General features: G+C 47.9%; 1 protein-coding gene across 6 annotated transcripts in view; it reads right to left on the bottom strand.

Annotated features, from left to right (window-relative positions):
* The window catches only part of ACSL1 (acyl-CoA synthetase long chain family member 1), a 70234-nt gene that overhangs the window by 37616 nt on the left and 20453 nt on the right, over positions 1-12165 (bottom strand). For 4 of the 6 annotated variants that reach the window (XM_032328802.1, XM_032328801.1, XM_032328805.1 and 1 more), the window contains exon 2: positions 6023-6249. In XM_032328802.1, coding sequence (XP_032184693.1) covers positions 6023-6220 — 198 coding nt within the window. In that variant the 5' untranslated portion in view covers positions 6221-6249. Of the gene's footprint in view, positions 1-6022; positions 6250-8169; positions 8284-11434; positions 11619-12165 lie in introns of those variants that run through there. The other 2 variants (XM_032328803.1, XM_032328804.1) reach the window with 2 other exon arrangements.

Raw genomic sequence — 12165 nt, 5'->3', positions numbered from 1 at the left:
CTGGCCCGGCAGCGACCCCGCGGACCCTTCCTGCAGCTCTGCCTCACGGCTGTGTTTGCCCCACTCGGAACCAGCCCCAGCCATTCACGTCCCGTGCATTGCCATTCTTTGCCTTTTGTTTTTTTCCAGCTTTACTGAGGTGTCCTCGATAAAGGCCCCTAGAGTGTACCGAGGTCCCGTGAGGCCCCTAGAGTGTACCGAGAGAGAGAGGCCTGCACTGTGAAGATTCTCGCAATGGAGTCATTAACATCTCGTCACCTTACAGACGTGCATTTTGTTTTCTTTTTTGCTGAAAACACTGGAGTCCTTCGCTCTTAGCGACTCTCAGTTGTCCGGGGCAGTGTTCTCAGCCACGTCGCCATGTTCTAGGCGAGCGCCTCAGACCTCGCTCATCGGGCAGCTGGAAGTCTGGGCCCTTTTCTCCCTATAGTCCCACCTCCCGCCCCAGGGAACCACCGTTCTCCTCACGGCTTCTCTGAGTCAACTTCTTTGGGTCATTTTCACTCTCTGGATTGCCAATGTCATTACCTCAGAGACAGGCAGTGTGTCTGTGCAGGTCCCATGTCAGTCTTCATCAAAACTTAAACCCACGCTATCTGCTGAGTGTGGCCTCCAGGCCAGATGTGTTCCCTTTGGTGCGCTCCTTTCAGAGTTCTGATGAACCAGAGCTCTAGCTTAAGGGCACGAGAACCAGCTGCTCATATTACTCTTGGCTTAAGGACGTTCCTTGCCCTCTGCCAGGGAGAGAAGAGGTCCTTGGCTGTTCTGCCCTCCACCCTATAAGCAATGTGAGGCCAACAACCTCTTCTTCCCAGGGACGGTGCGCACATTGCTCGGCCGATGTTCAAGTGCTTCTGAATGGATGCCCGTCAGATAATGTCTCTGTGACTCACGGCAGACTAAATCCAGAGTGTCCCCTCATCCGTAGGAGACCTTCTAGAGCACAGGACTAACACGCTTTGGCAAGCTGCTCACCGTATATAGCCCACCATGTGGACGGGCCGATCTCAAGCTTTCCTGACAAAACGGAGAGCCAGCCAGCATGCGCCTGAATGTCAGGAGATCATCTGGTGTGAAAGTCATCCAACTCAGACAAGAAGCCCGACACCCAAAGAACCGGTTCTGTATTGTGAAAGATACGGAGCCTCCCTGGAACCAAGGGGCCAAGGCTAACAAGTTTAAACAGTGAATCTGTTACAGATTAATTGGTTTAGTTGCCAGAGATAAATCTGAAACGAAGTCCTGATATTTTTAAAGTGAAGTCTCAAAAAGCCTGGACCTGTTGGTATAAAAAAGTTTTGGGGGGCTGTCTGGGGTGGCTCAGTTGGTTAAGCGTCTGCCTTCAGCTCGGGTCATGATCTCCGGGTCCTGGGATCCAGACCAGCATCAGCTCCTTGCTCAGCAGACAGTCTGCTTCTCCGTGCCCCCCCTCTCCACGCCCCGTACCCTTTCCCTGCTGTGCACTCGCTCACATAAATAAATAAAATCTTAAAAAAAAAAAAAGTTTTTTGCATCCTACAATCTACTCCCTTCTTTAATATTTAAAAACAAAGCATATCACTTGGGTTTTCATTTAAGTACACCCTAATCTAGCCGTAGTCACTCAAAATCTTTCCATGTGAATTTGACAAGTAAGCTATCTCAAGGCCTACAGGACATCTCTCATCTTCTTTATTCTACCTCCTTCAGCAATTACAATGATTCCCTTTTATGCTTTGGGATGGTTTGTTGCCTCGATCCCTTAAACTCTGGTAGGTGGGCTTACGACCCAATCAGCACCAAGTTTTGCTCTGACCCCATCTATGTCCAACCTGGTGCAGGGGAGGAAGAGGAGGGGAGGCAGCTCACCAGAAATCCACCTTTGCTGCTGGCCCAGGCTCTGGCAGCTCCATGCTCTCAGCCCCAGGCCTCCCTCCCACCCCATCCTTGACGGTGTCTGATCCCACCGCCAGCCTGTGCGGCACGTTCAGACTCCATTTCTTCTATTACCCGTTCCTTTTCTTCCTTTCATTCCATCACTACTCGCAGACTCATCCGCCTGCAATACCCGTTGTCAGAAGAGGCTGCTCCTGGGTCCAAAGGTCTAGCCACTGGCTCTTCACATTAATCTAGACAGGGATACCTGGGTGGCTCAATCGGTGAAGCATCTGCCTTTGGCTCAGGTCATGATCCCGGGGGTACTGGGATCCAACCCCAAATCAGGCTCCCTGCTCTGTGGGGAGCGTGCTTCTCCCTCTCCCTCTGCCTGCCACTCCCCCGGCCTACGCTCTCTTTCCCTCTGTCAAATAAATAAATAAAATCTTTAAAAAATTAATCTAGACAGACCCCAACTTGCCTTATTATCCTTATTTTCCTCCTCCCCCGCCCCTGAAAAACCCTAGCTAGAATCCATAACTTTCAAGTACTGTAATGAACTGTAATGAAAGCAGCATAACAGAGCTCTTGATAGCCCACTAACGGTAGGTGCAATTTTGCCTCTTTGGATTCAACTGTTTTCTTATATATAAAACATGATGGTTACGAGGAGGCCTTTACAGAAGAAGAAAACTAACACTGACCGAACACTTAGCATGGATAAGCGGACACTCTGCAAATAATCTAAGCAGCGCCAATCTAATCTAACCCACCAGGGAGGGCAGATACTGTCACTCCTGTTTTCTAGAAGGCTGAAGGTCGGGAAAGTCAGGGGAACTTGCCCAAAGCTGCCCGGTCTAAGCCAAGGAGCCAGGCCCAGCCTCTGCCACATCCGCAGCCTCCCTGGTCCTCTCCAGCACCATCATGCTCTCCTCTGTCCCACCAAGGCCTGGGTCTAGGTCCCAAGGGGTCCCTAGTCACTGTGGTGAAGGTCATCTTCACCAGGGGAGGTGGAGATCTCAGCCGACAGGCAGAGGCAAGCTGAACCTGGAAATGTGCACATCACCTGTGAACGTGATTAAAGGCCGCACAGACACAGAAAAGCTCGCTTCCCTCCACAGCTCAGAGTCATGGAGCAGCAGCAGAAAAATTCTGTGGCAGATGGAAGTTCCTCCCCAACATGCAGGAAGAGGCAGTCCTTGGGGTCCCGCTGCTGCAGGCCGGGTCAGCTGCCACCAAGGATGCCGGGGCACAGCCCTCTAAACACAGCCCAGATCAAACCATGCTTGAAAGTTAAAAAAGGCTTGCTGGATTCTGTTCCAAACTCCAACTTCTCTGTCCCATTCTGCAGCCCATGTCCTCACTGCCTTTCATACATAGGACTAGGGCTCAATGCTAACATCCCCTTTATCACCGTGACTTTTTAAAAATTGTTTTTATTCACTTGAGAAAGTGAGAGAGAGGAGGAGAGAGAGAGAGAGAGAGCAAAAGTGGGAGGCGGGCAGAGGGAGAGGGAAAAGCAGGCTCCCCATTAAGCAGGAATCCTGATGTAGGACTCAATGCCAGGACCCTGGGATCATGATCTGAGCCAAAGGCAGACACTTAACCAACTGAGCCACCCAGGTGCCCTTCCACCCTGACTTTTATTTTTTTATTTTTTAAAATATTTTATTTATTTATTTATTTGACAGAGAGAGATCACAAGCAGGCAGAGAGGCAGGCAGAGAGAGAGGAGGAAGCAGGCTCCCCGCTGAGCAGAGAGCCCGATGCGGGGCTCGATCCCAGGACTCTGAGATCATGACCTGAGCCGAAGGCAGCGGCTTAACCCACCACCCTGACTTTTAAAAGGAAATGTCAGAAGCGGTAACTTATCAAGAACCTCTGTGCCGCTGCTTTAAGAAGGTGTAGCTTGGAGGGGCACCTGGGTGGCTCAGTCATTAAGAGTCTGCCTTTGGCTCAGATCCCAGGGTCTTGGGATCAAGTCCCACATCAGGCTCCCTGGTCTGCAGGAACCCTGCTTCTCCTCCCACGCCCCCTGCTTGTGTTCCCTCTCTCGCTGTGTCTCTCTGTCAAATAAATAAATAAAATCTTAAAAAAAAAAAAAAAAAAAAAGAAGGTGCAGCTTGGAATCACGCGGTGGGTGGTCATGAGATGCAGCAAAACAGAAAAGTGCAGATTCCTCTCGTTTTAATATCCAGGAAGGTTTATGGGAAGCGGGAGAGGGTAAAAATCTGGATGTGAAATGGAGGCCGGGGCTGGGGGGATCAGGATGTGGACTGGCAAATGGCGCTTGCTTGTTTTCAAAGTAGGAACCAAACAACAATATTTTATTCCGGCAATCAGTTCCTCTGACCGTGCCAGATAAGCAGGCTTTTCATGAATATGTAATGAAATGAATTAAGGGCTTCTTTCTGCCATAAGCAGTCCATACAGCCATGCTAGCTATATAAACGCATCTATAACTACCAAGCTCTCTTGAATTCGATATTTTAAGGTCTTTTTTTAGAAATGCAAAGCAAAAGGACCTACAAGTTCTGAAAACCAGAACTAAGTCCATTTCTATTAGCCAAGAGAAAAATCAGGAAGCCTCTCTACCAGGGAGTGGAATTATAGATTTTAATTTTCTTTCCGCTTCTCAGTAATTTTTAAACTATTCCACAGAGGACACGCATGCTTATTTTCCCAAGTTTCAGAATGACTTTATGCGAAGCTGGAGCTTAAAGAGCATATTGTAAGTGCTTCCACAATTTCTCATATAATACGAATTAGGCATTTACAGTTACTGCTAAATTATAAATATCTTAAACCTGTGCTTGCCAAATATTCTTTTCACAGCAATGGCAATGCTACTGTGAGACATCAGGTCCTCCTCCAGAAGAAAAGGAATCTCAAAAACCTCACACACATCTATTCTTCTCCTTCACGGTTTGTGATTAGCTGAGGTAAAATATTAAGCCATGTTTACCTTCTAAATAAGGCATAGAACCAACTTTCCTTGGCAATAATTCAGTCATTCTATTTTTACATTTTGGCATGTATTAGACTGACATATCTACTATATATTTAAAAAGCTTCAAATTAATGAATCCAAGCAATTGTCTAAAGGAAAGCAAAGAACTAAAACTATAAATAGCAAAACTATAAATAACAAAAAGGTACTCATCAGGCCAAGGTTCATTTGAAAGGGCATCTCTCCTGCTCACCGCCATCAGCCTGGGGAGCAGGGCAGGTTGGAGAAAAAGAAATATTCTTTATATGTGCTAGAAGTTAGAAATACTGAAAACGGATTCTGCCCTGGGTAGGGCAAAGTGAGAGACGACAACGCAGAGAGTAGGCCAAGAGTCCCCAGCACCAGAGAGACCCCCGCTGCTTCATCTTTTCAACCCCTCACGTTTTATACTAAAGAGATTCAGAAGGGAAGGAGGGCAGAGCCGAAGCATTAAGAAAGAATCTTTCTAAAAAGGGTCCTTAACTTTCCCCATGCCATTGCAACCATTCAGCCCTAATGAGGGAAATACATTGCGTTTCACTTTCATGACGACAAGAACATGGCTGACGGTGTGCCCAAGTTCTACACAACTGTGGTACTCAACCTCTGATACCACCTGAATGCTCTTGGCTTGTTCTTGGCCTACCCAAAACTCTGTGGCCGTGTTATTCTGGCAAGTTCCTAGCATTGCCTTTTCCTAGGTTAAATCTCAGTCTCTTTCAAAAGTTTGGGAGGTGTTCTAAGTATCAGGTATACCACAGAGGAAATCCTTCTTTCTGGAATGTTTGTTTGACAACTCTCTTCTCTGCTGGAACATAAGCCCCTTGGGAGCAGGGACTCTATGCCTCTCCTTTCCTGCTCACAGAATCTTCTGGGCCGACTGTAGGGCCTAGCAACGGGTCAAAACTGAGTAGGACTCTTGCAGTGAGCCTCTGGGTGACTAGAGGGAGACACCCCGCCAACACCACCCACTTTGTCCCTCTGCCCTGTATTTTGGCCCTTACCCCCATCTATGACCCCACCGGCCAACTTTGTGTGTTGAGCACGTTTTGGCTTACAAAGTGCCCTTGCAAGCAAATATCGGCCAGTGACTGATGTTGACCAACATAGCACTCGACGGGGAACCTGGAGAAATGCAGAGAAAATGCACACAGCAGGCAGGCCAGCCCCTCCACTTACCGGCACTTCCACAGACTGCATGGAGAGGTCGCATGGTGGCTTCAGGGCTTTGGGCCTCGTGGCGTACCAGAAGGTGGTGAGGGCGGCAAAAGCTCCAAAGCCCATGAGTGTGTTGGTCGGCAGCGTGCGAACGTACTGTCGGAAGTCAGCCAGCTCTGGCATTCGAAAATACCGGAACAACTCGTGGGCTTGCATCATCCCGTGATGGTCGCTCCCTAAGCTGAATTCTGTCAAAAGACAAGAATGTCACATTCCTTCCAGGAAGGCAAGACCTATGTCCAAAACTCCTAAAGGCCAACCATCCAACTTGATTCCTGACCGGTCAAGGCTCTGAACCCACAGTCTAACGGTCCAGCTCTTTCCTTGGCTGTCAAGCTTCACGTCTCTAAAAACCCTTTAGAAATTCATTGTACGTTTGTACGTGTAGGGGTGCCTGGGTGGCTCAGTGGGTTAAAGCCTCTGCCTTTGGCTCGGGTCATGGTCTCAGGGTCCTGGGATCGAGCCCTGTGTCAGGCTCTCTGCTTAGCGGCGAGCCTGCTTCCTCCTGCCTGCCTCTCTGCCTGCTTGTGGTCTCTGTCTGTCAAATAAATAAATCAAAAATCTTTAAAAAAAAATAAAAAATAAAAAGAAGTTGTTCATTATATGTGTACCAGTTTGTGTCAAGCTTCCATTCCCCATGTTAAAAGGTTTCGTTCAGGAAGAATTCTTGCCACAACATGCTCCAGTGGCGTAAGTCACCACCTCCTTCCCTGATACCGTCTCTGTTCCCTTCCACCTGATCAGATATACTCAGCTGTCATTAGCACGGCTAATGAGAAGAAAGGGGAAGAGGCACAAATAAGCCCACACCACCTAACGGCCATCCGCTCCCGCTTCTGCCCACGCATCTCAGAACAAGCTCCCAATGGATACAGCATGCCAACCTAAATTTCAACATGCCTCTTGCCTTCCCCATACTCTGTACCACAAAAGCAGCAACACATATGCCAGAGAACCAGGGTTCACTATTTGGATCAAATAATTTCTTTTATATATATATTATATATATATGTATATATATATAATTTCTTCTATATATAATATAATATGACATTATATTATAATGCTAAAAGGGTGCACATGAAGTTCAAACCAACCACCAAACATCTAGAGAGAGACCGCAGCGTAGTAGCTGAGAAGTAGTAACGAAGGGTATTTAAGACCCCAGATTCAAGATCCAAATCCTGTCTTCCCAGCTTATTAGCTAGAGGACTGAGGACACATTACTTCACCTCTCTGAGTCTCGTAGCCCTAAGAATAAATGGAGGCTGAAAACAGTAGTGATCTCATGGGGTTTTTATAAGGACTAAATGCACGGGGCACCAGAAACGACTCAATACGTTCTAGGCATTATCATTATTTCACCTACCAAGACTCTGTGATTGGTCCTGTGTGTAGAACAGGAAGGGACAGAGTTAATTAAAAACAAGGCTAGACCACAAAGAGTTCACCAACAAAATTAAGAGGCCAAAAACGCACAGAAGAAAACTAGACAAAAAGCCTCACACTGGATGTTACAGACAACTCATACATATACCAGTATAAAAAGTGTGCAGTACAGATAATAAGTAAGAGTAACTCTAAGGAGAAAACTATTGATGAGGAAGTACTCTACAGCACGTGTGGCAGTAAAGGGGAGAACATCGTGGTAAATGCGGACGGCTTTTCTCGAACACCGCCTGCCGATTCAGAGAGTACGAACATTTTAGCTATCATTCAGGAGGTATCTGGGAGCCACTTACAGTGTGTTCTTTTAAAGAGCTAGGTCACAAAGCTGAAGATAATTTTCTTTTTTCAAATACAGATATGTTTACGTTTCCAATCTATACTACTGTAATTTTTTTTTTTTTTTTTTTTTTTTTTTTATGGAGTGGCAGGGGACCCATTGTTTTCACCAGCCACCAATCCTGTCTGTCTGGTCAGCCTGGGCAGACATGTGCTACAACAGCTCTGTGTAGGTGTGTACACACACACACACACACACACACACACACACACAGAGGAAATTTCCAGGTTTTACATAACAATTGAGAAGGAACAGATAAGCAAGATCTCTTTAGGTCACAATGGTGGAGAGAGAGAGCTCTCGGACTTACAAAACCACTCACCATCTGTGCCACCCGGGGCTGACTGCTAGGTGACAAGCCACCACAGAGCAGAAGAGGTGGCGAGGGCTGGGGGTGGGAGGGGGCTGGAGGAGCTCAGCCGCCGCTTACCCAACCTGCCAAGGTCTCTCAGGACGTCAGTCACATGCTGACTCGCGCGCTGCTGCCCACTGGGCTAAAGGTAACTAGCAGACAAAATTCATACTTGACTTCCCAGAAGGAGAGAGGGTGGAGGATGGGCCAATGAGCAGCTGGGAGCAGAGTCACCCCACTGCTCCACCCATGGGCAGGGACGGGCATCAGTGTCACTGCCAGTGCCAGATCTGAAAACAGACACTGTTTTCTTTCTGCTCAGTTTCCCCATGAGAAGAGACAATGGACATATTTAAAAAAAAAAGAAAACAAACAGCAAAATACACAATCAGATGTTGGGTGGTTATGTCGAACCAACATGAGACAGACCAAGAAAGAAACAGATTGTCTGTAGTACACTCCCGGCAGATTTACTCTAGATGAATGCACAGGAACTGAGTTACTCTGGTTGGTGCCCATCGTGGGGCATCCGGCGTATGCCAGGCCCGGTGCCCGCAGTGGGGAGAACCCGGTGCAGGTTCTCCATGGGCTCACCTGCTGGTGGGGAAGGTGCAAAATTAAGCCAGCAATGTCTGCATGGTGTGAGAAGCGCTCCCGTCGGTGGAGCCGGAGACAAGGCAACATCTCTGTGAGGAAGAGACCGCGAGGATAAGCAGACAAATCAAGTCTGGCCCCTGTGGTCACGTTGCAAAAACAGCACTGCTACCCTACGGACGCGAAGCAACCGGACGTGTACAACGTGCAAACGTGCCTTTCTCTGCAATCGTTCTGCCTTCCAGCCGCCTTCACACCACGGCGCCCCGGATCTGAACAGGACTTTCCCACCCACCCCCGACACACCCCTCTGCCCTGGTCTCTTCTCTCCCACAGGTCCCGAAGGTGATTTCCATAAAACCTAGACTGCGTGAATTCGCCGGGGCTGTTCAACAGAATCCCATCTCTGTGTGAGGACAAAAAATAATTCCCCCGTGAACAAATGGTTATAAGCTGGTGATTTTTCTTTTCTATTTTAAGCATCAGCAGTAGCCAAACTGTAGACAGCATTAGACTAAGAAAGAAAAAAAAAGTCTCTTTCTAGAGATAAGAAATAAATTAAGATACTAAGAAAACTAAGAAAGAAAACTTGAAAAAAACAAAAACTTCAGAAAATTACTGATTTAGCGGCACCTGGGTGACTCAGTGGGTTGGGCCTTTGCCTTTGGCTCAGGTCATAATCTCGGGGTCCTGGGACTGAGGCCAGCATCGGGCTCTCTGCTCAGCGGGGAGCCTTTTCCCTCTCTCTCTCTGCCTGCCTCTCTGCCTACTTGTGATGTCTGTCAAAAAATAAAATAAAAATCTTAAAAAAAAAATAAAGAAAGAAAATTACTGATTTAGTAGCACCCCGGCTAGACCATTTCATCAGACCTGAGTGTGTAACTTTAAGGGTTTAAATCCAGCTGCATTCTTATCTTTAACGGGTAATGATGAGGTATAGCAGTTTAATTCATGCCTCTCAGAGGAGAGCCAGGCGACAAGCCACAAACCAGCTTCACTGAACCCACTGGCTAACGCTGTATATAGGAAAACTATAGTCTTTCCGGTAAAGAACTAAAGCAAATCCTTCTTTTAGATCCACAGGAAGAACAACTCCTGTAAAGCATTATAAATCTCCCCTCTATGGAACTGCTATGAAGGAAAAAGTACTTGGGGTGTTTAAAAATGAAGGCAGACCCACATCCAAAGAAAACTGGCCACAATAAATAGCCTTTTAATGCTGCAGGTGAATATAAACACCACGCTTTAAGACAGTCCCCCAACAGGTCTTGAGGAAGAAGAATCCAACAAATTATTAAAAACCAGACAGATTTTATTCTTATTCCAATGGTGTTCCAGCTGGAATACTTTTAAAATTCTTTCAAAAGCAAATTTCCACATCATCCTCTCCATACGTTTGTAGGCCTGGCAAATAACAATGTTGCTGTTTGCTAAGAATAATGATTCAATCAGCTTAAAGGCTTAAGCAGTCAGTATTTCTCGGTCAAGAACGCACAAGCCTATTGTCAGCTAGCTTCTCCTTCCCTGGCAACGCTCTTGAGGCTCCTTCCTCCTCACACCTACGAAAAGGGGTTTGCTCACTGGGGTCCTGAAGTCTAAAACCACAGAATGGGGGCACCTGGGTGGCTCAGTCAGTTAAGTGTCTGCCTTAGCTCAGGTCATGCTCTCAGGGTCCTGGGATCGAGCCCCGCATCTGGTTCTCTGCTCAGCAGGGAGCCTGCTTCCTCCCTCCCCAACCTCTGCCTGCCTCTCTGCCTATTTGTGATCTCTGTCTGTCAAATAAATAAAATCTTAAAAACAAACAAACCACAAAATGGACAGTGAACATAAGAACAGCGGTCAGGGAAGTGCAGTGCACTTCCAGGGCAAAGTACCAGAGGGAAGGGTGCCTGGGCTTCCAGACAGAGGCACGGGGCCAAGTCACAAAAACTGGATTGCAGGACCATCAGAAAACAGAAATCCTGGTACTTATCAACCCAAACTGTGGAGAGCCTAGCTAGTGGCCCAGCAAACGCTGATTTAGTGTTTCAGGAAGTGAAGCTTTCACACTCTGTATCACACTGTCTCGCAATACAAAATGATTATAAGGAAGCTGAGGCTGGAGATTTACGGGGCTTCCCCGAGGCACTGACCTAGCTCTCAAGTAGTGCTTTTTCCTGTACGTGAACCATTCCTACCCTCTGCCCCTGGTTCTTAGCACCGGGAACATGCGCCTACCCCTCTGCGTGGGGCGGGGGGTGGGGGTTGTGTGCAACTTGCAAGTCTCCTGACACCCACCCCGGCTCAGGAACCATGAGAGCGGCTGCTCTCTAAAGGTCCTTCTGGCACTCACTTTCCACAACAGGAGCAGAGCCTAGCATCTGAACTCCATGTGAATGCTCCATGTCTTACATAACCGCCCGCGTCTGCCCCATCATCCTGCGCTCTGAACATATGGGCCCAAGGCCACCTGGACACAAAGTCTCACCTCTTACCATTTTGTTTACACCAGGAAAAAGGGGTGTGGGGCAAAGGTGACTCACAAGGGCATCATTCTCTAAGGACACAGGGGCACACAAGTGTGCGTACACACACGTGCACGCGCGCACACACACACACACACACACACACAGCTCCTATGATTGTGTAGATTTATACTTACATCAGCATTTTATTTTCTTCCTATCATTTGCAAACCCAAAAAAAAAAGGTGATCTGGACGTGTCTCCCCTTCTAAAGTTCCTCAAGCTTTCACTCAGCTGAATAATCACGGTCTGATGGAATACTTCGCTAGGAATGCAGCCTTCAAGCAAACCCACAGAAATAAATTGCACCCTTGCCCTGGCAGCGGCAGATGAAGAAATCCTGACATCTCTCCTCAAAAGCAACAAGCCAAGCTGGCAAGATGCTGCCATTCCTTGCCCCACCTCCTCCCCTGGTACAATAGGCTATTTACAGAAGCTCAAACTCCCCCTTTGTCCTGCGCTGGCTTGGGCAGAGCTCGACCTCCGGGAGGAACAAGAGGGCGGCAGCCAGACCATGCGCTGTTCTTTCAATGTGCCACTCCAAAACTGTTGGATTCGTGCTCCTTAACCCTGGCTGGCAAACGACCTAAAGCTAGATTTGCTTAAGCCATCCCCTCTTGAACCAAAAGAGCGGCCGGGCTCTCCCTGAAGAGGGTTGTATATGGGAGTTCCACAGGGACGCCGGAGTCCACCAGTTTGGGAGGAAAAGCAGAAGTCGCTGTCCAAACCCCATTCTGTACAGGAGCTCCTGACCACAGACACTGCCCTGGGACCATCGTCCTGTTCTGAGCCTGAGCAGGGCAAAGACCGACCATCCAGGTAACTTCGGGAACCCACACAACAGCACGCAAGTCGTTCCACAGGGAAT

The sequence above is a fragment of the Mustela erminea genome, chromosome 21, assembly GCF_009829155.1.
Source record: "Mustela erminea isolate mMusErm1 chromosome 21, mMusErm1.Pri, whole genome shotgun sequence".
Classification (NCBI taxonomy): Eukaryota; Metazoa; Chordata; class Mammalia; order Carnivora; family Mustelidae; genus Mustela; species Mustela erminea.
Note: the sequence above shows the minus strand (reverse complement) of the source record. Positions and strands in the feature narration are given on the sequence as shown.